General features: G+C 38.6%; 1 protein-coding gene across 6 annotated transcripts in view; it reads left to right on the top strand.

Moving 5' to 3' along the window:
* The window catches only part of DCLK2 (doublecortin like kinase 2), a 181,550-nt gene that overhangs the window by 20,632 nt on the left and 134,766 nt on the right, over nucleotides 1–26,152 (top strand). For all 6 annotated transcript variants that reach the window (XR_011490582.1, XR_011490581.1, XM_070474776.1 and 3 more), the window contains exon 2: nucleotides 3,956–4,290. Coding sequence is in view for 4 of the 6 variants with exons in the window: in XM_070474776.1 (XP_070330877.1) it covers nucleotides 3,956–4,290 (335 nt within the window). In the remaining 2 variants the exon portion in view is untranslated. The remainder of the gene's footprint in view (nucleotides 1–3,955; nucleotides 4,291–26,152) is intronic.

The raw sequence follows: 26,152 nt of genomic DNA, 5'->3' as shown, positions 1-26,152 counted from the left end.
TATTAAGAGGTGCAATGTCTTAAAAGGATCAAAGCCTTGAACTCAGCATCCTAGATATGTTTGTAAATAAACTTAGGGCATAAATCCTTAATGCCTCTTCTCTGGAATATGAAAGTGAAACTGAAGTCACGCAGCTGTGTCCACCTGTTTGCAGCCCTGTGGTCTGCAGCCTGCCAGCCTCCTCCATCCATGGGATTCTCCAGGCACGAATACTGGAGTGGGGTGCCATTTCCTTCTCCAGGGGATCTTCCTGACCCAGGGATTGAACCTGGGTCTCCCGCATTGCAGGCAGACTCTTTACTCTCTGAGCCACCAGCGATGATAATTGAGCATGTGCTTATTGTATTTTATTTGGGTAATATTGCTTTATTACTTTCTTGATTAAATATGTGATTTAAAAGAAAAAAAATTCTCTCACAATGTAGCATTTTATCCATATACCAGGGTTCATTACTTTAGGATATACTTTTCCAGTTGTGTCATTAACATAAAATGCACTGCCTTTTGGAAAACTTGTGTTCTCTGGAGAACATGTAGGAAACAGATTCTTGCACTGACCCAGGAGGGAAGTAGGTGGTGATGAGGGCAGAAAGGAGGGATGTTTTTAGGAGTATTTAGAAGGTCAATGCGATATTGGGAGAAGGCAATGGCACCCAACTTCAGTACACTTGCCTGGAAAATCCCATGGATGAAGAAGCCTGGTAGGCTGCAGTCCATGGGGTCGCTAAGAGTCGGTCATGACTGAGTGACTTCTCTTTCACTTTTCACCTTTATGTATTGGAGAAGGAAATGGCAACCCACTCCAGTGTTCTTGCCTGGAGAATCCCAGGGACGGGGTCGCACAGAGTCGGACACGACTGAAGTGACTTGGCAGCAGCAGCAGCAATGTGACATTGTACAGCAGTGATGCTCCAGTGAATTGCTTTCCTAGGTATTTATTTATCTTGGTTGTGAGGAGTCTTGGCTGCTGTGGGCTCTCTCTCGCTGCGAGCAGCGGGGGCTCCTCTCTCGCTGCGACGCACGGCTTCTCGTCGTGGTGGCCTCCCCTGTTTCTGAGCACGGCCCTCAGGCAGCGGGCTCAGCAGTGTGGCCCTTGGGCTCCGGAGTGCTGGCTCCATGGCTTAGTTGCTGTGTGGCATATGGGATCTTCCTGGACTGGGGATCGAACCGGCGTCCCTTGCATTGCAGGGCAGATTCTTAACCACTGGAGCACCAGGGAAGCCCCAAATCTTTTTTTAAGAGAGAAATATTTAGACGATAAAGCCAGTGGAACTTGATATCAGAATATAGTTTGTAGGGGAATCTGTAAGGGTGAGGGATGACGCCTAGGCCTCTGGCTGAGGAGTTGAGTAGGAAGTGATGTTCCTCACCAGGTTGGAGAAAAAGGGAGAAGTGACGCATTGGCAGGGGGCTAGCGAATTTTAAACAGAAATCACCACGGAAGCGTAAATCTAGTTGTTGGAAGACTGATTGCTTCTTCTCAGTCTTGTAGTTGCCTGGTGTCTAACGAAGAAGAAGGTTTTATTGTTGAATAACAGGAACTGTAACTGCCTTAGGAACCGAAATGTTCAGTGCTTTTGTCCACATATCCTCTCCCTGTAGGCAGATCTGTGTAAGTGACAGAAGTGTAGTCAGGAGACTGTTTGATGGAGGGGAGCCAGGGGAAGCTGGCTGAGGCGTCTTCGTGGCTGCTCTGTCAAGGTGTGACATCTGTCTATGGGGACGTCTGTGTCCCGTACTCAGAAGCTCAGGGCTGACCTCCAGATCAAGGATGCCAGGGTGGGGGTGCCGTCGCGGGGCACCCGTCACGTGAGCAGGCACTCTCTAAACGGTGAGGAGGAGGTCTGGGCTAAGCAGAAGGGTGCTCTGTCAGCGGTTGTGTCTGCCGTGGGTGCAGAACAGGGTGAGGCTCTGTTCAGCGGGCATTAGTCAGGCCAGGCTCAGAACATATTTATTATAGAACTGAGCCACAGTTTTTCAATAGAAACATTATGAAGAGAGGAAGAGAGAGGAAGGAAGGAAAAATTTATCTGAAACCACACACCAAATTGAGAGACAGGCTTTCTTGACCTGTTTTCACTCTGGCATTCTGACCTCGTGTAAAGAGGCAAAAGGAAAATTTAACAGGCAGCTGTCCTGGTTGACGTGTCAGCTTTGCAGGGGCTAGTTTGGTCAAGGTCATCTGACCTATTAAGTTTGCGCTTGTTTTGCCATGGTCATTTCTCTTTATGTGTGGAAAGACTCTCCCCTAGCTGATTTCTCTGGCCTTAAAAAAGAACAATCAGTTTTTCTTGCTGAGATTCCTTCTTTTATCTTCCAACTTAATATTTTGGATCAAACATGCAATTAAAATTTATCATAGGTAAAAATAGTAAGCTTTTCAATGTAAGAATCGTTTTCTCTATAAAATTAAAGCAGGATTGTAATGATTTATTTTAGCTCATGAATACATGTATATGATGTATAGTTCCATTTTACTAAATTTACACTTACTTTTGAATTATGTGCCATTTTCCCACATTGTAAAAAATGATAAACCTACCGAGATGGAAAATCTCTAAATGGTGATGGTTGGGCTAGATTTCAGAGTATTGGTGAAGAAGTAGCATTAAAGCCTGAGACTGGTTCCCTAACTTTTCGTGGCCAGTGGCCCAGTTAGACCTTTAAACAGAAGACGCTGCTCCTCTTTTCAGATCCTTTTGTGTCTCATCTGTTACTGAACTGTTCACATACCTTTGGGAATCTTTGAGTTCTCCATTAATTAAGACTTCAAAACATTCTGATAATAGTCAAAAATAGTATTTGCATTAACAGGTTTTCCTCAAGAATTCCCCTCTACTATTTTGGTTATTTTGTTTTTAGCATTTAAGGCTTGTATCATCTATTTAAAATGAGGCCATTATATTACATATGTGAAAAAAAAGTGAATTATTTTTGAGTTAGAAGATACTTTAGAGAAAATCTTAACATGTAATCCTTTTATCTTTTATACCAGAAAGTTGAGACTAAAAGAATTGGATGACTTCTAAGTTTCCTGAGAGAAAAATTGTGATTTTTTTCAATATATAATTTTGGAACTTAAAATTAATGAACATTTGGATCAGTTAACCAATTGAAAAATAACATAGTTGTTATATTTTTCTTGGTAAAAATTAAGCCGAAGGCTACATGAATAATGAACGCGTCATTTTAACTAATAATCCTTCCTCATTTAAGTAGACATTGAAAAGTTTATCTATTTAAACTAATGATTTTAAATTCATTCTTCCATTAAGAAAAAAAATTATTGGGTATATTTCTTTGAGCTGACAAAACTCTTGCTTCATTTTTATAGTTTCATTAATTGAGTAAATGATCATATAACTGAATATAATTTAGTCAGCTCTGTGAATTTTGTAGTAATTTTTCTTTGAGGGCTGAAATACATAATTGGAAAGAAGAGGAAAACAGTTTTACTTCTTCATGTGAATATATTATCTTGTGAGACAGTTAGTTCTTCCAGAATGAGACATTAAAACTTAGTTAATGGACTTTTGCCAGTAAGGAGCACTTAGAATTCACCTGGTTCAACAACTTCCCTTTGTAGGCAGTGGGGCTGAGATGCAGAGTGCAGGAAATTCCCCGGTGGCCCAGTGGTTAGGGCTCTGCACCATCACTGCTGAGGGCGCAGGTTTGATCCCTGATCAGGGAACTAAGGTCTCACAAGCCGCCCCACTCAGGGTGACATGCGACCAGAAAAAAACTCAGATCTTTCATTTCTTTGTCCAGTGCATTTCACTCACACATTATGAATGGCATCACTCAAGATGCTATTAAAAAGAAAGGAGTGTGGGCAGAATGCGGAACCTGTTAAGTCGAAGAGTCACTCAGTGGACTCACAGCGTTTGTGCTTCATAGAAAATGCTTCTACGCGGGGAATAATTACATCGATAAACCTGATTTTTCTTCGTTTTAGGTGAGAGTTACGTGTGCGCATCGAATGAACCATTTCGGAAAGTGGACTACACCAAAAACGTTAATCCGAACTGGTCTGTGAACATCAAGGGTGGGACCCCCCGAGCCTCGGCTCCCCCCTCCTCAGTGAAGAGTGAAGTGAAGGAAAGTAAAGATTTCATCAAGCCCAAATTAGTGACTGTGATTCGAAGTGGAGTGAAGCCTCGAAAAGCTGTGCGGATCCTCCTGAATAAGAAGACAGCTCACTCCTTCGAACAGGTCTTAACAGATATCACCGAAGCCATTAAGCTGGATTCAGGAGTGGTGAAGAGGCTCTGCACGCTGGACGGGAAGCAGGTAGGATGTTCTGGCCCCACACGCCCTAGCTTGCTTTTAAACCTCTCTGTACCACGGGAGTTACATAGTTAACTGTGTGAGTGTCATCGTTCACTGGAAACGATCCTCCTGTTGTTCTTGTAAGGAGCGTGTGCGTGTTGTCTTTACCATGAAAAGTGTAAGCAAGCGGCTTCCCTGTCTCTTTACCCAAGTATCTCAAAAGAGATGGAGAGAAACCTGTCATAAACTTTTTGAAGTATAGTATTACTATTGTTTAGCAAAGTGATTCAGTTATACATATATATGTGTATAAATTACACAGGAATATGCAGGCTAAATTATAGTAACAATATACCAGGGAACCTAATATGCTAAAAAAAGTTGAGTAGATTGCAAGAATGCATGAATAGCAGATATACAAATATTGAGTTTCACAACAATCAGATTATCATTTCTAAAAAGAAACATGAGACTTCCAAAGTGTATTTTTTCCTAATTTCAGTAGTTAAGTTGTTCAGATTTACATTGTATTAAACATTTTAGTTTCCAGCATTCTATTTGATACTACATTCCATTTTATTTCTTCCCTCTGACATACTTAATTTATTTTGAGGTGTTTGGCTTGTGTAGTGCTGAGAATGAATAATAAAAAACACGGGAGCCATGTCTTCTGTAAAAACACAATTAGTTTCTAATTTTCTAAGACCAGGTCTAGTTACTGGGCTATTATCTTAAACATAAAATTGTATACAGTACATTCTGAAAGTTCTAGTACATGATAGTGAGTTTACAGTGACTTTATTGATTAAAATTAATAGTGAGAAGGCATAACATTTCATAGCAGCCTGTCCCAAAATAGGTTCACAATATGAATGGAAATAGACACTTTACATTTTAAGTTAGTAGCACAGCACAACACAAAACACCTTAAGATTCATCTTGCAAGTAAGAAAAAATAAAAAATTAGACCACAGGACAGAAAGGAGATTTGGTAAATCAAATAGCTGATTGTTGGTGGACACATAGAAGACAAGAAGTGGGAAGACAGATGTTTAAGATACCTAACAAAAGGAAAAATGAAAATCAAAGGTGCAGCAAGTTAGAAAACGTAAACAGAGTATAAACTGGAATTCATTAAAGATTTTAAAAGCAGAAACCGATTTGGAAATCTCCAAATGAATGTTGTTCAGGGAAAATGTAAATAAACTATAGAAGTTGAACATCTAATTGAAATAGAAATCAATGAAATTTTAGTATTCAGAAAATTATCTTTGAAAAGACTCCAGATAGAAATATTTACATGTAAAAATGTTAAGTAAAATGCAAGCAATGTAAATCACCAACTTATTAAAGACTATTGTTATGAGTAGACTTATGACAGAAATTAAAGGATGGCTTACTATTAAGAAACCCTTTCATACATGAGATCTAGAGGAAAAAGCACAGTCCCAAAAAAATGTCACAAGGGCATTGACAAAATACAGATCTATATTCTGTTAAAGATTCAGTAGTAAAATGGGGGATGAGTTCTTTAATACACTAAGAAAAGAAAAATTCTTACCTGAAACAAAAACCCATGGCAGTTCGTTTCAGTTCAGTTGGTCAGTCGTGTCCGACTTTTGCGACCCCGTGAACCACAGCACGCCAGGCCTCCCTGTCCATCACCAACTCCCGGAGTCCACCCAAACCCATGTCCATTCAGTCGGTGATGCCATCCAACCATCTCATTCTCTGTTTTCCCCTTCTCCTCCTGCCCTCAATATTTCCCAGCATCAGGGTCTTTTCAAATGAGTCAACTCTTCGTATCAGGTGGCCAAATGATTGCAGTTTCAGCTTCAGCATCAGTCCTTCCAATGAACACCCAGGACTGATCTCCTTTGGGATGGACTGGTTGGATCTCCTTGCAGTCCAAGGAACTCTCAAGAGTCTTCTCCAACACCACAGTTCAAAACCATCAATTCTTCTGTGCTCAGCTTTCTTGATAGTCCAACTCTCACATCCATACATGACCACTGGAAAAACCATAGCCTTGACTAGACGGACCTTTGTTGGCAAAGTAATGTCTCTGCTTTTCAATATGCTGTCTGGGTTGGTCATAACTTTACTTCCAAGGAGTAAAGTGTCTTTTAATTTCATGGCTGCAGTCACCATCTGCAGTGATTTTGGAGCCCCCCAAAATAAAGTCTGCCACTGTTTCCACCATTTCTCCTTCTATTTGCCATGAACTGATGGGACTGCATGCCATGATCTTAGTTTTCTGAATGTTGAGCTTTAAGCCCAGTTTTTCACTCTCCTCTTTCACTTTCATCAAGAGGCTTTTTAGTTCTTCTTCACTTTCTGCCATAAGGGTGGTGTCATCTGCATATCTGAGGTTATTGATATTTCTCCCACAAGTCTTGATTCCAGCTTGTGCTTCCTCTAGGCCAGCATTTCTCATGATGTACTCTGCATATAAGTTAAATAAGCAGGGTGACAATATACATCCTTGACTTACTTCTTTCCCAATTTGGAACCAGTCTGTTGTTCCATGTCCAGTTCTAACTGTTGCTTCCTGAGCTGCATACAGATTTCTCAAGAGGCAGGTCAGGTGATCTGGTAGTCCCATCTCTTGAAGAATTTTCCACAGTTTATTGTGATCCACACAGTCAAAGGCTTTGGCATAGTCAATAAAGCAGAAGTAGATGTTTTCCTGGCACTCTCTTGCTTTTTCGATGATCCAGCGGATGTTGGCAATTTGATCTCTGGTTCCTCTGCCTTTTCTAAAACCAGCTTGAACATCTGGAAGTTCACGGTTCACATATTGTTAAAGCCTTTCTTGGAGAATTTTGAGCATTACTTTACTAGCGTGTGAGATGAGTGCAATTGTGCGGTAGTTTGAGCATCCTTTGACATTTCTTTTCTTAGGGATTGGAATGGAAACTGACCTTTTCCAGTCCTGTGGTCACTGCTGAGTTTTCCAAATTTGCTGGCATATTGAGTGCAGCACTTGCACAGTATCATCTTTTAGTATTTGCAACAGCTCAACTGCAGATGGTGACTGCAGGCATGAAATCAAAAGGCACTTACTCCTTGGAAGAAAAGTTATGACCAAACCAGACAGCATATTAAAAAGCTGAGACGTTGCCAACAGAGGTTTGTCTAGTCAAGTAGTCATGTATGGATGTGAGAGTGGGACTATAAAGAAAGTTGAGCGCCAAAGAATTGATGGTTTTGAACTGTGGTGTTGGAGAAGACTCTTGAGAGTCCCGTGGACTGCAAGGAGATCCAACCAGTCCATCCTAAAGGAGATCAGTCCTGGGTGTTCATTGGAAGGATTGATGCTGAAGCTGAAACTCCAGTACTTTGGCCACCTGATGCGAAGAGCTGACTCATTTGAAAAGACCCTGATGCTGGGAGGGATTGAAGGTGAGAGGAGAAGGGGACAGTGGAGGATGAGATGGTTGGATTGCATCACCAACTCAATGGACATGAGTTTGAGTAAACTCTGGGAGTTGGTGATGGGGAGGGAAGCCTGGCATGCTGTAGTTCACGGGGTCGCAAAGAGTCGAAAAGACTGAGCAACTAAACTGAAACTATGGTGGAGGTAACGAGGATAATGGCGACCTCCCTCAAAAGATCCCATGTATGCACCGCTACAGTCTGTGCCCCCAACCCTGCAGCAGGCCACCACCGATTCATGCCTTCGCCGGAGGCTCCCTGACACCCACAGGCAAGTCTCCTATGGGGTCACTGCTCCTTTCTCCTGGGTCCTGGTGCACAAGGTTCTGTTGTGCCCTCCAAGAGTCTATTTCCCAGTCCTGTGTTAAGTTCTGGCAGCTCGATGGCGGGGTTAATGGCGACCTCCTCCAAGAGGACTTATGCCATACCCACACCCAGAGCCCCTGTCCCTGCGGCAGACCACTGCCGACCCGGACCTCCCCAGGAGACGCTCACAGTTCTGTCTCAGTCTCTGTGGGGTCCCTGGGTCCTGGTGCGCACAGGTTTGTTTGCGCCCTCTGAGCGTCTCTGGTGGAAACGGGCTTTGATTCTAAACGCGAGTTCGCCCCTCCTACTGTCTTGCTGGGGCTTCTCCTCTGCCCATGGATGTGGGGCATCTCCTCACAGCCACTCCAGTGCCTACTGTCTTACTGGGGTTTCTCTGACCTTGGACGTGGGGTATCTCCACATGGCCGGTCCAGTGAAGCGCAGCTGCCGCTCCTGCCTTGGACATGGGTATCTCAAAAGCCCATGCATTGGTAAACAAATGAGTTCCAGGAAGTGTTTCTATGACAATCAGGTAGACGATGAGGATGCCTGATACCTCCTGGCATCAGGAGGTTGATTTTCAGGTTGATTTTCATTCTTGTTCCGTCACTCAGTCATGTCCGACTCTTTGCAACCCCATGGACTGCAGCACACCAGGCCTCCCTGTCCATCACCAACTCCTGGAGCTTGCTCAAACTCATGTCCACTGAGTCGGTGATGTCATTGAACCATCTCATCCTGTGTCATCCCCTTCTCCTCCTGTCTTCAATCTTCCCCAGCATCAGGGTCTTTTCTGAGTCAGTTCTTGGCATCAGGTGGCCAAAGTATTGGAGCTTCAGCATCAGTCCTTCCAAAGAATATTCAGGATTCATTTCCTTTAGGATTGACTTGTTTGATCTTCTTGCAGTCCAAGGGACACTCAAGAGTTTTCTCCAGCACTACAGTTTAAAAGCATCAGTTCTTTGGCGCTCAGCCTTTTTTATGGTTCAACTCTCCTGATTTTTATGTATTGTTTAATTGCAGTTTCCTTAAGAATGTAAATGAGATTGTTTTGGAGTGAGGAGAGTGATACCTAACAAAGTGGTTTTAAAAGTTAATCTGCCCCCCAAAAAAAAAAAAAAAAAAAAGTTAATCTGGAAAAATAAGCAGGAAAATTTTGGAAATAATGATTCACTGGCTGTCATGTTACCAGATATCAAATCCGCATCCTCATAGCCATACCAAAAATAAGCTCCAGGTGTCTTGAACATATAGATGTCAGAATAAGACAAACGAACAAGAGGATGATATGTCAGTCGTTGGAATGGGAAAGAATTTTCTAAGTATGAAAGTAGTGGAAAAATTAATTATGAAGGGAAGGTTGATTGGTTAGGCATAACAATTTTAAATTTCTAGATGTCAAGCAAGGGTTATGTACATTTATATTGAGTCATAATAGTTTAATATGAAAAAACTAACATTACAATGTAACAGTGGATAAAGGGCCAAACAGACAATTTGAGAAGATAGGATTATACATTATAAGCATAAAAAAGTTCAGTGTCACTAACAAAAATGCAAATTAAGGCAATGAGACACTATTATTAATATTTAAAGTTAATAGGTTTTTTAAAAAAGAAATTGTTATTGTTTAATGTGCAGTGAATTGGCATTTCCAAAGAGTGGAAGTGTACTCCATCTCATTATCTTTATGGAAAGCAATTTTTTTGTATAACTTCAAAATATTTTTACTATTTGATTTAGTATATTAATGTCTAGGAATTTATCTTAACTGAAGATACAAACATCATTGTGCATAAAAATTATCATGCTAGCAATAAGATCAAAAGATTGGAAATAATTTAAAATCTCTAAAGTAAAAAGCAGTTAAATGACATTACTGTAAGATTTATGTGTAGTAGGTTTTGAAAATTGTGGTAGGGGGGTATTAAAAGACAAAAGAAAATGTTAAGTGGAAAAAGCAAGGAAAAAACACTGCAGTATGTTTTCAATTTTGTGTTAAGTAAGAAAAGTAGAGGAAGAATTTTTTTTAATGAATTCAGAAGGCAACAAAATTATAGTTACCATCAGAAATCCAGTATTTGCTGTTTTGATTTCCACTGCTTCTTCCTTGTGTCTGCTTAGAAGCAGAAACTCAAGCACTGAGAAAGAAAATAAAATTGATTTCAATCAGATCATACAAATTAAAACATTGAGTTAATTATTGAAATTTTGGCATGTGGTTATAGAATGTAACATGTATCATTTTTGTCATTGTTCATGTCTTAAAAAGATTAGAACATTATTTCACATGTGCAAAGGAAAGAGAGATTTTTAAACTTTGAAATAAGATGTTGATTTGGAAAAATTATTTCATTTTTGATAGACCCAGCTTTGGATATTATATTTTCAGATTGCCAGGTACCCTTAAAAACTGTAGCTTTCTGGGCACGGATTCAACATTTGTACTGTAGGTGGACTTAACTATTTAAAACATCAAGTCTGTCTTTTGGTTGGTTTATAAGTGTGAAGAGATTAAATTTTGCTTTGAAATAGCCTGAGATTTGTCTTGTGCTTAAGATTAATGCAAAGCTTTAGGTGGGCAATGTTCATTTTGATTTTTTTTCCATAAAATGAATTTTTCAAAACTATCTGCTCTCTAAAAACTCTCAAAAAAAGAACAGCTTTGCTTAGGCGATGAGAAAGGAACTAAGATGTGTTAATGAATTGTTTGTGCACAAAATTTTAGACTATCTGCCTTGACTTTAAAGCTCTTTTTCCTGGTTCCTTCCTACTCATATTTTGTTCTCACTTTAATTAGCCTGGTCTTTCACACGAGGATAGAGGTTCAACAATTTGTAGGCAATTAATCAGTTCATCATGAACAGTCTAGTGATCCCATCTGATACCTGTGCTAGAGTTTTAAAGAGCCCTGGTTGTCTTTTATAATGCTTTCTTAATGGGAGAGGTACCCATGTGTCATGTGCCTGTAAGCATTTATGTTGTGAAAACCATGTCTGTGAAGTCTTTCCTTTCCTCTAAACCAGTGATGCAAGTAGTATAATCTTCCTAGTAGTATTATCTCCATTTACAAGGTCTGACTTGGTTAGTCTTGATGTATTTTATGTCTCTTTACACAATCACTTAAGATAAAATCACATTTTAGGATTTTGTCCATGAGAATGCTTGGGTTTGCTTTAGCATTAAGTAGTAGCGCTCAGCTGGGCACACTTCTGCCTTTCGAGGACTTTGCCATGTCTGTGAGTTCTGCTTTGATGGTCTTGACTGGCATTTCATGGGTCGGTGCCAGAGCAGACTGCTGACCCTGCTGCGGTGCACAGGACGGCCCCAGAAGAATTCTTTGGGGTCCAAAGTTTCGGTAACCCTGAGATTCAGAAATCTGGGTGTAAAGCAAGTGAAATGCTTCAAAGGGAAATGATACTTATTAAAATATCAACTTTGTTATCATTTAGGCCACATGCTCTAAGTTCTGTTTATTTCAGACCTTATAGATGTTCTCATAACCTTTCAAAAAGTCCACTTTTTATCTAATTGAGGCAGGTGGGTTTGAATGTCACGGTTTGTGGTCTATTCTCCGGGATTTCGGACTGTTGGTCTTCATTGTTTGAGGCTGACATACTGCTGGGTAGTGTAGTTTCACACGGAATTAAATAAAGATGTCCCGAGTCATTTTACCTGTATTTAAAAAGAAGCCTAAGACATCAGCATTTAATTTTGTAAAATCTCAACTATTTAATACTTAAAAGTGATGTCATAATTATCAGGTTTTAAAAAATAAACAACCTAGGTGTTTGTAGATGGGATGACTAGAAAAAAGCATTTGTATAAATAGAAATCGTCACTATTCCCCTAAGTAGTTTTTTTTTTTACATTAAAATTAATTTAGATTAAATGCTTGAGTTTTATCTTTGTTCTTAAAAACAAAATCTTCTTGCACTTTTAAATTGTTTAGGAAGAGAAGGTCTACTTTTTAAATTTTCTGAAAATCAAAAGTGCCTTTCTTAGAATAAACTGCAGCAGGGGAGAGTTCTTTTTTAAAAATGTCTTTATTCTGTTAAGGGACTGAAAGGTCCAAATATAGCTTTTGTCCACATGTGTAAAAAATTCTAGCTTTTAGCTTTCACAGAAACAGCAGAGTTTTAACGTAAAAGAAACATACTTAGTGGAACTTTGGCACAAGTTGATTCTTGTCATGGGCAGAGGCAAAACAGACTCAGAAATTGCTAGCAGTTGATGCTTTGGAGGTAAAATGCTTCCAGACTTTGGGACCAGTGCCAGCCTCAGGATGCCCATGTGCCATGGGGCCTCCATGGGGAACAATGGCAACCCCTTGGAGTGTATCCATCTTACCAGCCATCTTAGAGTTTATGAAAGTTTCTATCCTCACTTTTTGAAAAGCTTTTTTCATGGGTACTATACTATGAATAATACTTCTTTTGTATCTTTTCTTTTTCCAGCAACACATTTTTCCAGTGAAGATTCATTTCTTTGTAGTGACCCAGCCATATTTATTTAAAGCAATCTCTTCTCTAAAATTGCTGCAGAAAAAATCAAATGGTTGAATATAAATGTTTTCTATAATTCATTTAATCCTGATAGTTTTTTCCCTTGAGGTTGATGAGGACAGTTCGGTTTTAATTCTCACACTGCTCCCAGGGCCTGCATTTCCTTTTGTAGATACTAGAAATCCAGACAACAGTGTTTTGTCCTCCTAGATAAATTCACACCTCTGAATTATGCATAGCTAATCTATCTCAAGTCATGGAAAATTTATCCCAATCAGGAATCAATGGACTATGAGTGACGAGTGGGTTTTTTTAGTACAGCTGGGGTCCAGGTAGAGAGAGGGAGAGAACGTTCGTTTGTTGTTCGATCCTTCATCTAAGCAGAAATATCTCTTGCTTTAAGAAGAAGGGGAAAGCTTAATCTTTGTTTTCTATTTAACGAATCCTGTTTTTCAAAGAGTGATCTGAACGGTGGGAAGAAAGAAGGGAGCATTTAGATATCCCTCTTCAGAGTTTGTGTTTTGCTATTCTGATATCCATGGTATATGCACTTTCCCCTGACTGTAAACAATAGTTTCTCCCTTTTATGGGAAACTGTAGGAAAACACTGAAATTTGCTTAGTAATGACTGGTTGCAAATTAGGAGAAGAGATGCTTAAAAACAATTTTAGTCCTCAGTGACTTAACACAGTGTAAAATGTAGGTGAAATAAAAATGACATCACTGAAAAACCTTGTTTCCTTGTTTGATGTCCAAGTTAGAGTAATGCATAGAACATAAAGATAGTGTTAAGTTAGTTTCACTTTTGTTATAAATGTAGTTTTCAGTGATTATAATAATCATTAGAATATATAATTTGTCACATGTATTGTGCAGTGCTTAGAGTAATAGCTTAATTAGCTAATAGATTTAGCTAGTTGCTTACGATGTCAGGCATCAACGTTATTCTTTGCAGCAGCCTTGAGAATTAGGTCTTGCAGTTTCTACTTAGCACTGGGCAAGCTGAGGTAAAGAGAAATCAAGTAACTTGCTCAGAATCATGCTGCATGCGGCAGAAGTGGGGTTCATACCCAGAGAGTGTGGTACTGGATTCCATACTTTTCACAGCTACACTGTACGCTCTCTGTGGTCAGGCTTTGGGAAAGGCTTCAGTGATATTAATAGTAATGAGGGACAGGACAAATAACTAATAAGTTAAGCAGCTTGTGTCAAAAAATTTTTTTTAGGTTTTAGCATTGGGTTTTTTAGGTTTTTTACCTGGGGTTTCTCTAAAATCTGTGTAATATGAGGTGGTGCGGTTAAATTATATTTTGAGTCAGTCAGTTCACTTGCTCACTTGTGTCCGACTCTTTGTGACCCCATGGACTGCAGCACGCCAGGCTTCCCTGTCCATCACCAACTCCCGGAGCTTGCTCAAACTCATATCCATCGAGTTGGTGATGCCATCCTATCATCTTATCCTCTGTCGTCTGTTTCTCCAGCCTTCAATCTTTCCCAGCATCAGGGTCTTTTCCAGTGACTCAGCTCTTCGCATCAGGTGGCCAAAGTACTAGAGTTTCAGCTTCAGCATCAGTCCTTCCAATGAATACTCAGGACTGATTTCCTTTAGGATGAATTGATTTGGTCTCCTTGCAGTCCAAGGGACTCTCAAGAGTCTTCTCCAATACCACAGTTCAAAATCATCTGTTATTTGGCGCTCAGCTTTCTTTATGGTCCAACTCTCACATCTATACATGACCACTGGAAAAACCATAGCCTTGACTATATGGACCTTTGTCAGCAAAGTAATGTGTCTGCTTTTTAATATTCTGTCTAGGTTGGTCATAGCTTTTCTTTCAAGGAGCAAGTATCTTTTAATTTCATGGCTGCAGTCACCATCTGCAGTGATTTTGGAGCGGAAGAAAATTAAAGTTTGTCACTATTTCCATTGTTACATTTTGAGTAGCATCTGAAAAATGAAAAAAATAGGTGAAGGAGTGATTATATGCTTGAAAAAAAGATGCCTCAGGGTTATTTTATAGATTAAAAAAAATAAATGTGACATTGCAGAAATTTAGAAAATACAGGAAAAGCTAAATGTACAATCTTTCCACTTTAGCACTTTGTTTTCATAATCAAGTGTTTCTTTTTTTAATAATCAAGTGTTTCTATCAATATTTTCACTTGTGCACGTTTCATTTAAGAGAAAACTATTCAGATAAAATCAGTATATTTCTACTGGAAAATGCAGAAAAATTCAGGGAAATGCAAAGAATGAAAAGCTTTTTCCGTATCTGCCCTGCTTCCCCAGTTTCACTCTACTTCTTAAAAGAAACCATTTAATAACAGTTTTGTTAGTGAGATTTATTTTTACTTTTCATGGTACAAAAAGGCTTTAATATAAATTTATACATAGTGTATTGCATCTAGTGGTTAGGAACACAGTGATAATTTTCAGACATAAGAACAATAATGGTGAACATTTATTGAGTACTTCCTGTAGTATACTTGATACGTGTTATCTCATTTAATCCTCACAAAAATCATTGACACTATTTTATTACTTTTCTATCCCTGTAAAGCAGAGACATTACTCTGCTGACAAAGGTCCATATAGTCAAAGCTATGGTTTTTTACAGTAGTCATGTATGGATGTGAGAGTTGGACTATAAAGAAAGCTGAGTGCTGAAAAATTGATGCTTTTGAACTGTGGTGTTGGAGAAGACTCTTGTGAGTCCCTTAGACTGCAAGGAGATCCAACCAGTCCATCCTAAAGGAGATCAGTCCTGAGTACACATTAGAAGGACTGATGCTGAAACTGAAACTCCAGTACTTTGGCCAGCTGATGTGAAGAATTGAGTCATTGGAAAAGACCCTGATGCTGGGAGGGATTGAGGGCAGGAGCAGAAGGGGACAACAGAGGATGACATGATAGGATGGCATCACCGACTCGATGGACATGAGTTTGAGCAAACTCCAGGAGTTGGTGATGGACAGGGAGGCCTGGCACACTGCAGTCCATGGTGTTGCAAAGAGTTGGGCACGATTGAGCAACAGAACTAAACTGAATGGATGAGAACTGTCTCAAAGAGGTGATGTAACTTAACCAGGGTTGCAAATCTCATTTAAATGCATATGTACACACAGTGTTTACATAACATGGTCTTTACATGTAATCATGTATCCTGCTTTTCTCGTTTGTTAGTCATACTCTTCCATGTCATATAATCAGCATATTGCATACTTAATAACTGAACCTAATGGTCAGTTGGCTCAATAGACTGTCATTTCTCTAACCTATTGTTGGACTTTGGGTTTCCAGCTTCTCATTTTTTTTTTTAATCCTGTGATTAACATTACTAGATCAGTGGATCAATTCGATCAATTCCTTTCTTTAGGATGCATTCCTAGAGGCATATTCCTAGAATAGATTTTTAGGTATTTTGGGATACCAAAGATACAGTCAGAGCTATCAACACAAAGTTGTCTAGTTGGCAGCATTGCTGGTATGTGCCCCAGTGTTTCTGAAGCTAGGAGAGACTTAAGATTGGATTAGATAGGACAGCCAGGCGAAGTGATTTCTTGCATGGAAAAATATACTTTATGCAAAATACGTGTTGTGTAAATCGAAGCCTATATGCATTCCTTTTACCACCTTTGCTGCTTGCTGTTCTAGAGAGTAGTTTAAGGAGAAAAACCAGTTGACTGTGTTTATCAGTTGTGTATTCAAGGCAAGTACCAACCAACCAGTGTTGAAGATGTTAAGCTTATTAGTAGGGAGAAACTTTATTTTTTTAAGCAAGTAGCCCACATTATGGTACTATGTCACCTTAATCTTGATCTAAAAACCTATCATTTCATTCAGTTTGTTTGTTTGTTTTAAATAACCTTTGCCTAGATGCCAAAAGTTCCATGAACATATTTCTGGTATTTAGTGAAGTCAGGTAACTTTTAGCTTTATGATACTTTGACTCAGAGTTGAGTCAAGGATATTACTTGGAATAGTTACTTTGTAAAGTTTACTGCTTTTGGTCATAGCTAACTCTTGGATTTGTTTTGTTGTTTTTGTATGCTATCTGAGTGTCTACTAATCACAATTTCTACCAATATATATAATATATAATAGTACTTTACAAGTTTTACTAGATTTTATGTAAAGGTCATGTATTCATTATGCCTATGGTAATAACAAGGACAGGTGCAAAGTCAGCATGGTGTTTTAGAATTTACAATTGAGATAGGAAATTAGTGTAGCTTTCTAATTTTATAGATGAGAAATATTTCAGGGCTCATAATAGCTTTTGAGAACATGATGAAATCTGCGGTTTTTCTCTTCCAAGTAAAGCCTGACTCAAAATTTTATGTATGATCAACTTGTTTGCAGTTTAAGAAACTCTTCTTTGGCCTGTTTTACTCTGATCCCTTTAGTTGGGGGAACTGTTTATTTTCAGCCTTAAAATCATTGATTTTCCTAGAGAGCAAAAGTTAAGTTTGACCATGGTCATCCACATTTTTCGAGTGCTGTCTCACAGAAGAGGAATTAATTGGATCTAAACTAAAAATTAATTTATGAAGAAAAATAGTGCCAGAGTCTATATTTGCTTTTTTAGTAATTCTGTGCAGTCTCCTGAATTTAAAAAATTTAACCTCTTGCGTTTTGCTTAAGTGAGGAGGAGCACCGCACTTCAAACAGTAAGACTAGCTTTCATGAATATTCGGTGTATGTGTATTTTTAGAACTTTTAATTGTAGTCTGATGCAGCTGCCAGACTCCCAGCAAAGTGTTAGAAAGCCCGTAGTCATTAGAGGTTCGCCTCCACAGAAGTTAAATTCTCTGGGCCCGAGGGGTGTTAGAAATGAAGTAACACATACCCAGAAGGAGCATTCTGCTTTGCCATATGCATTTCAGGCTATAAGACTTGAAATAGTAAAGTTTTATTTTAAAGTTTCTTTTTTTGTTTTGTAATGGTTTATGGCAAGCGTCTCTAAATGTGAGCATAAAGACACTTGATTATATTTTTAAATATTGCTCTTGTTTGCCCACATGGTAAGTCATTAAATGCCATTTTAAGTGTGAGTTGTGGAAGATATGTAAATATTATATCTATGTATTGGTACTTATTAAAATGACATAAAAAAAAACGACATCAGTTACATTATTGTGTTTCTGAAGAGTTGAGTTTATTAAGCACCTAGTGTTTAGTATCACTTACATGTTTTTAGTGGTAAAATATGGCTACACACGCTATTGTGAAAATGCAAATTAAAAAGACAGTATTTTTAACGAAATGTAAAAGTTGTGTAAATGGGAACTTGTGAAAGCCTAGTTATGTAATCCACATTTTAAAGTTTTATGTGTCTTTTCACTTAATACAGTCCAGACTTTTAATCACTATAACAACTAGGAAACATGAATACAAAAGCACTTCTTGGCAGCAAAAGAAAAGGTACTTTCCCTTAAAATTATTAGCATGTCACAGAAGGTAAATGGCTCAGTCTTCATGAGCCAGGTCATGATAGATCTATTAGAATACTTCAAAACCTTTGATAGCTTTAAAAAATGTGAAGACTCCTATGTTTTGGCTAATAAGATGTGTCTTTAGAAATATATTGATCAAAGTCCGTTGTTGAACTGTTTCTACTTTATCTTTCTAAAATCAAAGATAATTTTCTTTTTCCTAAAATCAGAATTTTCCTCTTTACTCGTGGACATAGAAATTGCTTTGAAGAGGAGCCTGATGCCCGTTAAGTGATTCGACTCTTCATGCAGCTGTCCTTGCAGTTTTCCTGCTGATGTATTTAGGCTAATTTGGTGACATGCAGCGTTGTGTTGTTTATGCTGGAGTGATTCTTGGTTAATGGCATCCTCAAGCCATGTTTAGAACAATTTAGGCAACGATATGGAGAAATGAGAGAGCGGGATTAAGTCCATGGACTTTTATCCTGGAAGGTTTTTTTCTTACAAATTTATAGATATCTATACATTTTATATACATTTAAAAGTCTGTATAAAGTTTCGGTAGTTAGCAAACATCCAGTCTACCTACTGAACCTGGAATACTGAAGGCCCAGAATTACTCAATATATATTCACTTCAAGCTTCTGAAAGCTCAGCTCATTCAGATGAGGTGAGATGTCTGTTCTTGAGGGGCTTATACTCTAGGTGGTGAGGAAATATAAAACACATGATGTAATTAGACAGTGACAAAGGCCTAATAGATAGGGCTGTTCAGCTAAAGAATAGATGTGTGAACTGGAGGAGCTGGGAAGAGTTCATGAGAAATAAGGATTCCATGGTAGCTCAGCTGGTAAAGAATCTGCCTGCAATCCAGGAGACCCCAGTTTGATTCCTGGGTTGGGAAGATACCCTGCAGAAGGGAAAGGCTACTCCAGTATTCTTGGTCTTTCCTGCTGGCTCAGCTGGTAAAGAATCTGCCTGCAATGCAGGAGACCTGGGTTCAATCCCTGGGTCGGGAAGATACCCTAGAGAAGGGAAAGGCTACCCACTCCAGTATTTTGGCCTGGGGAATTCCATGGACTATATACCCCATTGGGTCACCAGAGAGTTGGACACGACTGAAAGAAATAGGATGTAAATTGTGTTATGGATAGGAAGATTGATCTAGAAAGATGATTCCCACCTAGCCCCCCAACCCCACCAGATAAACATACACACACAACAGCAGTAAGGGAAAAGAAAGCATAAAAGTGAATGGCAGGACTAAGAGAAATGAGAATAATGTCAGGTCATAGTAGGAAAGGAGTTTGAGAAATTGGAGGGAGGAGTGGACTTAAGTTCAAAGAAAGAGCAGTGTGGAGAGGGACTATCAGCCTTTGATGAAACAGCGATGTATTAAACATCTGCTTTGGAGGGACTTTCCAGGTGGTCCAGTAAGTTAGGACTTCACCTTCCATTGCAGGGGATACAGGTTCCATCCCTGGTCGGGGAGCAAAGATCCCACAAACCTCAAGGCCAAAAAAGAAAAGAAAAACCATAAAACAGAATCATGTTGTTACAAATTCAGTAAAGACTTTAAAAAAATTTATTAAAAAAAAAATCTCCTTTGGGGTCAGTCTGCCGCTGGACTGATTTTGGAATGGAAGGAGGAGGACTGCACAGCCCATCAGAAGAGCTGCTTTGCAAACAGGGTTTGGTCCAGAGTGGCAGGGCAGAAGTGGGGCAGAGGAAACAACGTGAAGCAGAGAATCCAGGCTGAATGGGTGTGAAAAGAGTACACCGGTGTCCTTCATTCGATCCCTGAGCTGCAGAGCTGGCTGCAGGCCTGCCACAGAAACCCTTCAAAGTCCTGGCTTCCTAAGGTTCCACCAAAGTTGGAACAAACAGAAATATCAGGGACTCAAAGTATAGCTTCTGCAGTAAGTGGATCATTTTATTAAAGAGAAATGGAAGCTCGTTATTATGTTTGAGTTAGAAAAAAGCCTAGTACATTTCCATCCAGGAAATGTAAACCAATTTATTTTTTTTTAAATACCCACTTCATTTTATGTTAGCCGCTTCCCTGACGGCTCAGACAGTAAAGCATTTGTCTGCATTGGGGGACACCCAGGTTCTGTCCCTGGGTGGGGAAGATCCCCTGGAGATGGAAATGGCAGCCCACTCGAGTACCCTTGCCTGGAAAATCCCATGGACGAAGGAGCCTTGGGGGGCTGCAGTCCATGGGGTCACAAAGAGTCGGACACGGCTGAGCGACTTCCCTTTCACTTTTTTTTTTTTTTTTAATTTTTATTAGTTGGAGGCTAATTACTTTACATCATTACAGTAGTTTTTGTTATACATTGATATGAATTAGCCATGGATTTACATGTATTCCCCATCCCGGTCCCCCCTCCCACCTCCCTCTCCACCCGATCCCTCTGGGTCTTCCCAGTGCACCAGGCCCGAGCACTTGTCTCATGCACCCAACCTGGGCTGGTGATCTGTTTCACCCTAGATAATGTACATGTTTCAATGCTGTTTTCCTGAAACATCCCACCCTCACCTTCTCCCAGAGTCCACAAGTCTGTTCTATACATCTGAGTCTCTTTTCTGTTTTGCATATAGGGTTATCATTACCATCTTTCTAAAGTCCATATATATGTGTTAGTATACTGTAATGGTCTTTATCTTTCTGGCTTACTTCGCTCTGTATAATGGGCTCCAGTTTCATCCATCTCATTAGAACTGATTCAAATGAATTCTTTTTAATGGCTGAGTAATATTCCATGGTGTATATGTACCACAGCTTCCTCATCCCTTTCACTTTCAATGAGATAGAAATAGCATTTTTGTTTAATTCCGTATCACAAATTGCTTATGTGAGAATTTTGCGGTTTTTTCCAGTAGATGTTCTTTGTGTGAAGAAAGCAAACTGTTGATTTTTACCTAAGTAAAATTTAAGCCTAGTTTATGGAGCAGATATCTGTATTTTGCTGTTAAGCTGAAAACGTGAGAAAGAGCTGCTTTGTGACTGGAGCAGACTTTCAGATGTTCTGTGAGAGGATGGTTGAGGCCTACACATCTGGGTCTCTCAGCTGACCCTGCAGCCATCCTCGGTTTCCAGAGGGACTGGGTGCTCTAGTCGCTGCCGTTAGAAACCTTTTTACTAGAGGTGGAGACGCTCGCTGTAAGGCTCCTGGGAGCCATCCTCAGACCGTGCCACCATTAACCTGGTAACCATTCGTTTGTTTTCTATGTCTGTGAATCTGTTTTGTAAATAGATTTGTAAATGAATGTTTTGTATCATGCTTTATATTGTGCATGTAAGTAGTGTCTTATGATATTTGTCTTTTGCTGTCTCACTGATTTTACTTAGTGTGATGATCTCTAGATCCATCCATTTTACTGCACATGGCATTATTTGACTCTTTATATATTTATTTTTAATTGATTGCTTTACAATATGGTTTGATATCTGTCATACCTCAGCATGAAATAGTCATCCGTTGTGTGTATGTGTGTATATCACATCTTCTTTATCCATTCATCTGTTAATAAACGTTTAGGCTGCTTTTTTGTCTTGGCTATTGTAAATAGTGCTGCCATGAACACTGAGGTGTGTATTCTTTTTGAATTACAGTTTTCACCTTTTCCAGATATATCCCCAGTAATGGGATTGCTAGATCTTATGGTGACTGTATTTTTATTTTTGTACGGAACCTCCATACTGTCTTCCACAGTGGCTTTACCAACTTGCATTTCCACAAGCAGTGTATGAGGGTTCCTTTTTCACCACACCCTTTCCACCATTAATTATTTGCAGAGTTTTTAATGATGGCCATTCTGACTGGTGTAAGGTACTACCTCCTTGTAGTTTTGATTCACATTTCTCTAATAATAGTGATAATGAACATATTTTCATATGCCTGTTGACTATTTGCATTTCTTCTTTGAAGAAATGTCTGTTAGGTCTAATGTCCATTTTTGAATTTTTTTTTATATTAAGCTGTATGAGCTGTTAATATAGTTTTTAAATTAAGCCCTTATTGCTTGCATCACCTGCAAATATTTTCTCCCATTGCATAGTTTGACTTTTAATTTTGTTTATGATTTCCTTTGCTGCTCAAAAGCTTTTAACTTTTATTAGGTCTCATTTGCTACTTTTGTTTTTATTTCCATTACTCTAGGAGGTGGATTCAAAAAGTTCATGTCAAAAAGTATTCTGTGTTTTCCTCTAAGAGTTTTATAGTATTTGGTCTTAAATTTAGGCTTTTAACCCATTTTTAAGCTTATTTTTGTATGTGGTATTAGAGAATTCTAATTACATTCTTTTACATGAAGCCATCCAGCTTTTACAGCACCCCTTTCTGAAGAGATTGTCTTTTCTCAGTTGTATATTCTTGCCTCCTTTGTAATACATTGATTGACCATAAGTGCATGGGTTTGTTTCTGGGCTTTCTGTGATGTATGTATCTGTTTTTGTGCTAGTACCATACTGTTTTGATTACTGTTGCTTTGTAGTCTAGTGTGAAGTCAGAGAGCCTGGTTCTTCCCACTCTGTTTTTTCTAAGCATAGTTTTGGCTATGCATGGTCTTTTGTGTTTCCATACAAATGAAGTATTTTTGTTCTAATTCTGTGAAAAATGCCATTGGTAGTGTGATAGGGATTGCATTGAATCTGTAGGTTGGTTGGGTAGTATGGTCATACTAGCAATATTGATTTTTTCCAATTCAAGAGCATAGTTTAATTTCTTTCATCAGCTTCCTGTAGTTCTCAGAGTACTGGTCTTTGGCCTCCTTAGGTAGGTTTTTCCTAGATATTTTATTCTTTTGGAAACAGTGTTAAATGGGGTTGTTTTCTTAATTTCTCTTTCTGGTGCTTAACTATTAGTATATGAGAAATGCAGCAGATTTCTGTATGTTAATTTTGTATCCAGAAATGTTATAGAATTAATTGATGAGCTCTAGTAATGTTCTGGAAGTGACTTTAGGATTTTCTATGTATAACATCATGTCTTCTGGAAACAGTGACAGTTTTACCTTTTATTTTACAATTTAGATTCCTTTTATTTCTCTTTCTGATTTCTGTGGCTTGGACTTCCAAATTATGTTGAATAAAAGTGGTGAGAGTGGGCATCCTTGTCTTGTTCCTGATCTTCAAAGAAATGCTTTCAGCTTTTTACTACTGAGTTTGTTAGCTATGGGTTTGTCATATATGGTCCTGACTGTGTTGAAGTATGTATGCCCATTTTCTGTTGAGTTTTTAGTTTTTATCATAAACTGATATTGAATTTTATCAAAAGCTTTTTCTGCATCTATTGAGATGATCTATTGAGATTACTCTTTAATTTGTTAGTGTGTGTCACATTGATTTGTGGATGTTGAAAAATCATTGCATTCCTGAGATAAGTCTCACTTGATCATTGTGTGTAATCCTTTTAATATATTATTGGAGCTTAGTAGCTAGTATTTCATTGAGTATTTTTGCATTTGTGTTCATCTGTGATATTGGTCTATAATTTAATTTAATTTAATTGTATTATCTTTGTCTTGTTTTGATATCAAGGTGATGATGGCCTCAGAATGAGGTTGGAAATGTTCCTTTGTCTGAAATTTTGGAATAGTTTCAGAAGGATAGGTGTTAATTCTTCTCTAAATGTTTGGTAGAATTCACCTGTGAAGCCATCTGGTCCTTGACTTTTGCTTGGTGGGAGTTTCTCAGTTAATGAATCAGTTTCAGTACTGGTAACTGGTCTGTTCGTATTTTCTGTTTCTTCCTGGTTCAGTCTTGGGAGATTGTACCTTTCTAAGAATTTATTCACTTCTTCTAAATTGTCCATTTTGTTGACACATCAGTTCAGTTCAGTTCAGTTGCTCAGTCACATCCAACTCTTTGCGACCCCATCAACTGCAGCACGCCAGGCTTCCCTGTCCATCACCAGCTCCCGGAGTTTGCTCAAACTCATGTCCATCTAGTCTGTAATGCTATCTAACCAGCTCATCCTCTGTTGTCCCCTTCTCCTCCTGCTTTAAATCTTTCCCAGCATCAGGGTCTTTTCCAATGAGTCAGTTCTTTGCATCAGGTAGCCAAAGTCTTTGAGTTTCAGCTTCAGCATCAGTCCTTCCAATGAACACCCAGGACTGATCTCCTTTAGGATGGACTGGTTGGATCTCCTTGCAGTCCAAGGGACTCTCAAGAGTCTTCTCCAACACCACAGTTCAAAAGCATCAATTCTTTGGTGCTCAGCTTTCTTTATAGTCCAACTCTCACATCCATACACGACTACTGGAAAAACCATAGCTTTGACTAGACAGACCTTTGTCGGCAAAGAAATGTCTCTGCTTTTTAATATGCTGTCTAGGTTGGTTATAGCTTTTCTTCCAAGTAGCAAGCATCTTTTAATTTCATGGCTACAGTCACCATCTGCAGTGATTTTGGAGCCCAAGAAAATAAAGTCTGTTACTGTTTTCATTGTTTCCCCATTTATTTGCCATGCAGTGATGGAACTGAATGCCATGATCTTAGTTTTTTGAATGTTGAATTTTAAGCCATTTTTTTCACTCTCCTCTTTCACTTTCATCAAGAGGTTCTTTAGTTCACATATAGTTGCTTGAAATAGTCTCTTAGGATTTTTTGTATTTCTGTGGTGTCTGTTGTAACTTCTCCTTTTTTTGTTGATTTGGACCCTCTCCCATTTTTCTTAATGTGGCTCATGGCTTATCAGTTTTATCTTTTCAGAGAACCAGATTTTAGTTTCATTGATCTTTTCTATTTATAGTCTGTATTTCATTTGTTTCTGCTCTTTTTTCTTTCCTTCTAATAACTTTGGGCTTCCCAGATGGTGCTAGTGGTAAATAACTCACCTGCCAATGCAGGAGACATAAGAGGTGTGAGTGCAGTCCCTGGGTTGGGAAGATCCCCTGGAGGAGGGCATGGCAGACCACTCCTGTATTCTTGCCTAGAGAATCCCATGGACAGAGGAGCCTGGTGGGCTACAGTCCTTAGGGTTGGAAAGAGTTGCTTGTGACTGAAGCCACTTAGCATACTAACTTTGGGTTTTGTTTATTCTTTCTCTAATTGCTTTAGGCATAAGATTAGGTTGCTTATGTGAGAATTTTCTTGTTTCCTAAGGTTAGTGTGTATTGCCAAAAACTTTTCTCTTAGAAATGCTTTCATTGCATTGCATATGTTTCAGATCTGCATATTTTCATTTTTCTCTAGGTATTTTTTAAATTTCCTCTTTGAGTTCTTTAGTGGTTCATTGGTTGTTTAGTAGCATATTGTTTATAGTCTCCATGTGTTTCTGTTTTGTGCAGTTTTTTTCTTGTAGTTGATTTCCAGCATCATAGTGTTATGGTTGGAAAAGATGCTTGATACGATTTCAGTTTTCTTAAATTTACCAAGGTTTGTTTAGTGGCCTAGCATGTGGTCTATCTTGGAAAATGTTCCATATGCACTCGAAAAGAATATGTATTCTGCTGCTTTCAGATGGAATGCTCTATAAATATCAATCAAGACCATCTGGTCTAATGTGTCACATAAGAACTGTGTTTCCTTATTGATTTTCTGTCGGGATAATCTGTCCATTGTTGTAAAGTGGAGTGTTGAATTCCTCTGGTATTTTGTTAATGTAATTTCTCCTTTTATGTCCGTTAACATTTACCTTAAATATTGAGGTTCTCCTGTGTTGGGTACATATATATTTACAGTTGTTTCATCTTTTTCTTAGATTGATTATTTTTTCATTATAGTGTGTCCTTTGTCTCCTGTAACAGTCTTTATTTTAAAGCTGATTTTGTCTTATGTAAGTTTCACTTCTCTGCCTTCCTTTGATTTGTATTTACATGGAATGGCTTTTTTCATCCCCTCCCTTTCAGTTTGCATGTTTCTCTAGATCTGATGGTAGTCTCTTGTAGGCAACATATATACAGGTTCTGTTTTTGTATCCAATAGCCAATCTATATCTTTTGATTTGAGCAATTAATCTATTTACGTTTAAGGTAATTATCAATATGTATGTTCCTGTTGCCAATTTATTAATTATTTTGGATTTTCTTTTGTAGGTCTTTTTCCCCCTTTTGTTTTCTTGTGATTTGATGACTATCTTTAGTGTTATGTTTAGATTTCTTTTTCTTGTGTCTATATCTATTATATATTTTTAGTTTGCAGTTACCATGAGGCTTTTGTATAGCAGTTGGTTTATGTATGTGCTTGTTTT

Source organism: Odocoileus virginianus, chromosome 12, assembly GCF_023699985.2.
Source record: "Odocoileus virginianus isolate 20LAN1187 ecotype Illinois chromosome 12, Ovbor_1.2, whole genome shotgun sequence".
Lineage (NCBI taxonomy): Eukaryota > Metazoa > Chordata > Mammalia > Artiodactyla > Cervidae > Odocoileus > Odocoileus virginianus.
Note: the sequence above shows the minus strand (reverse complement) of the source record. Positions and strands in the feature narration are given on the sequence as shown.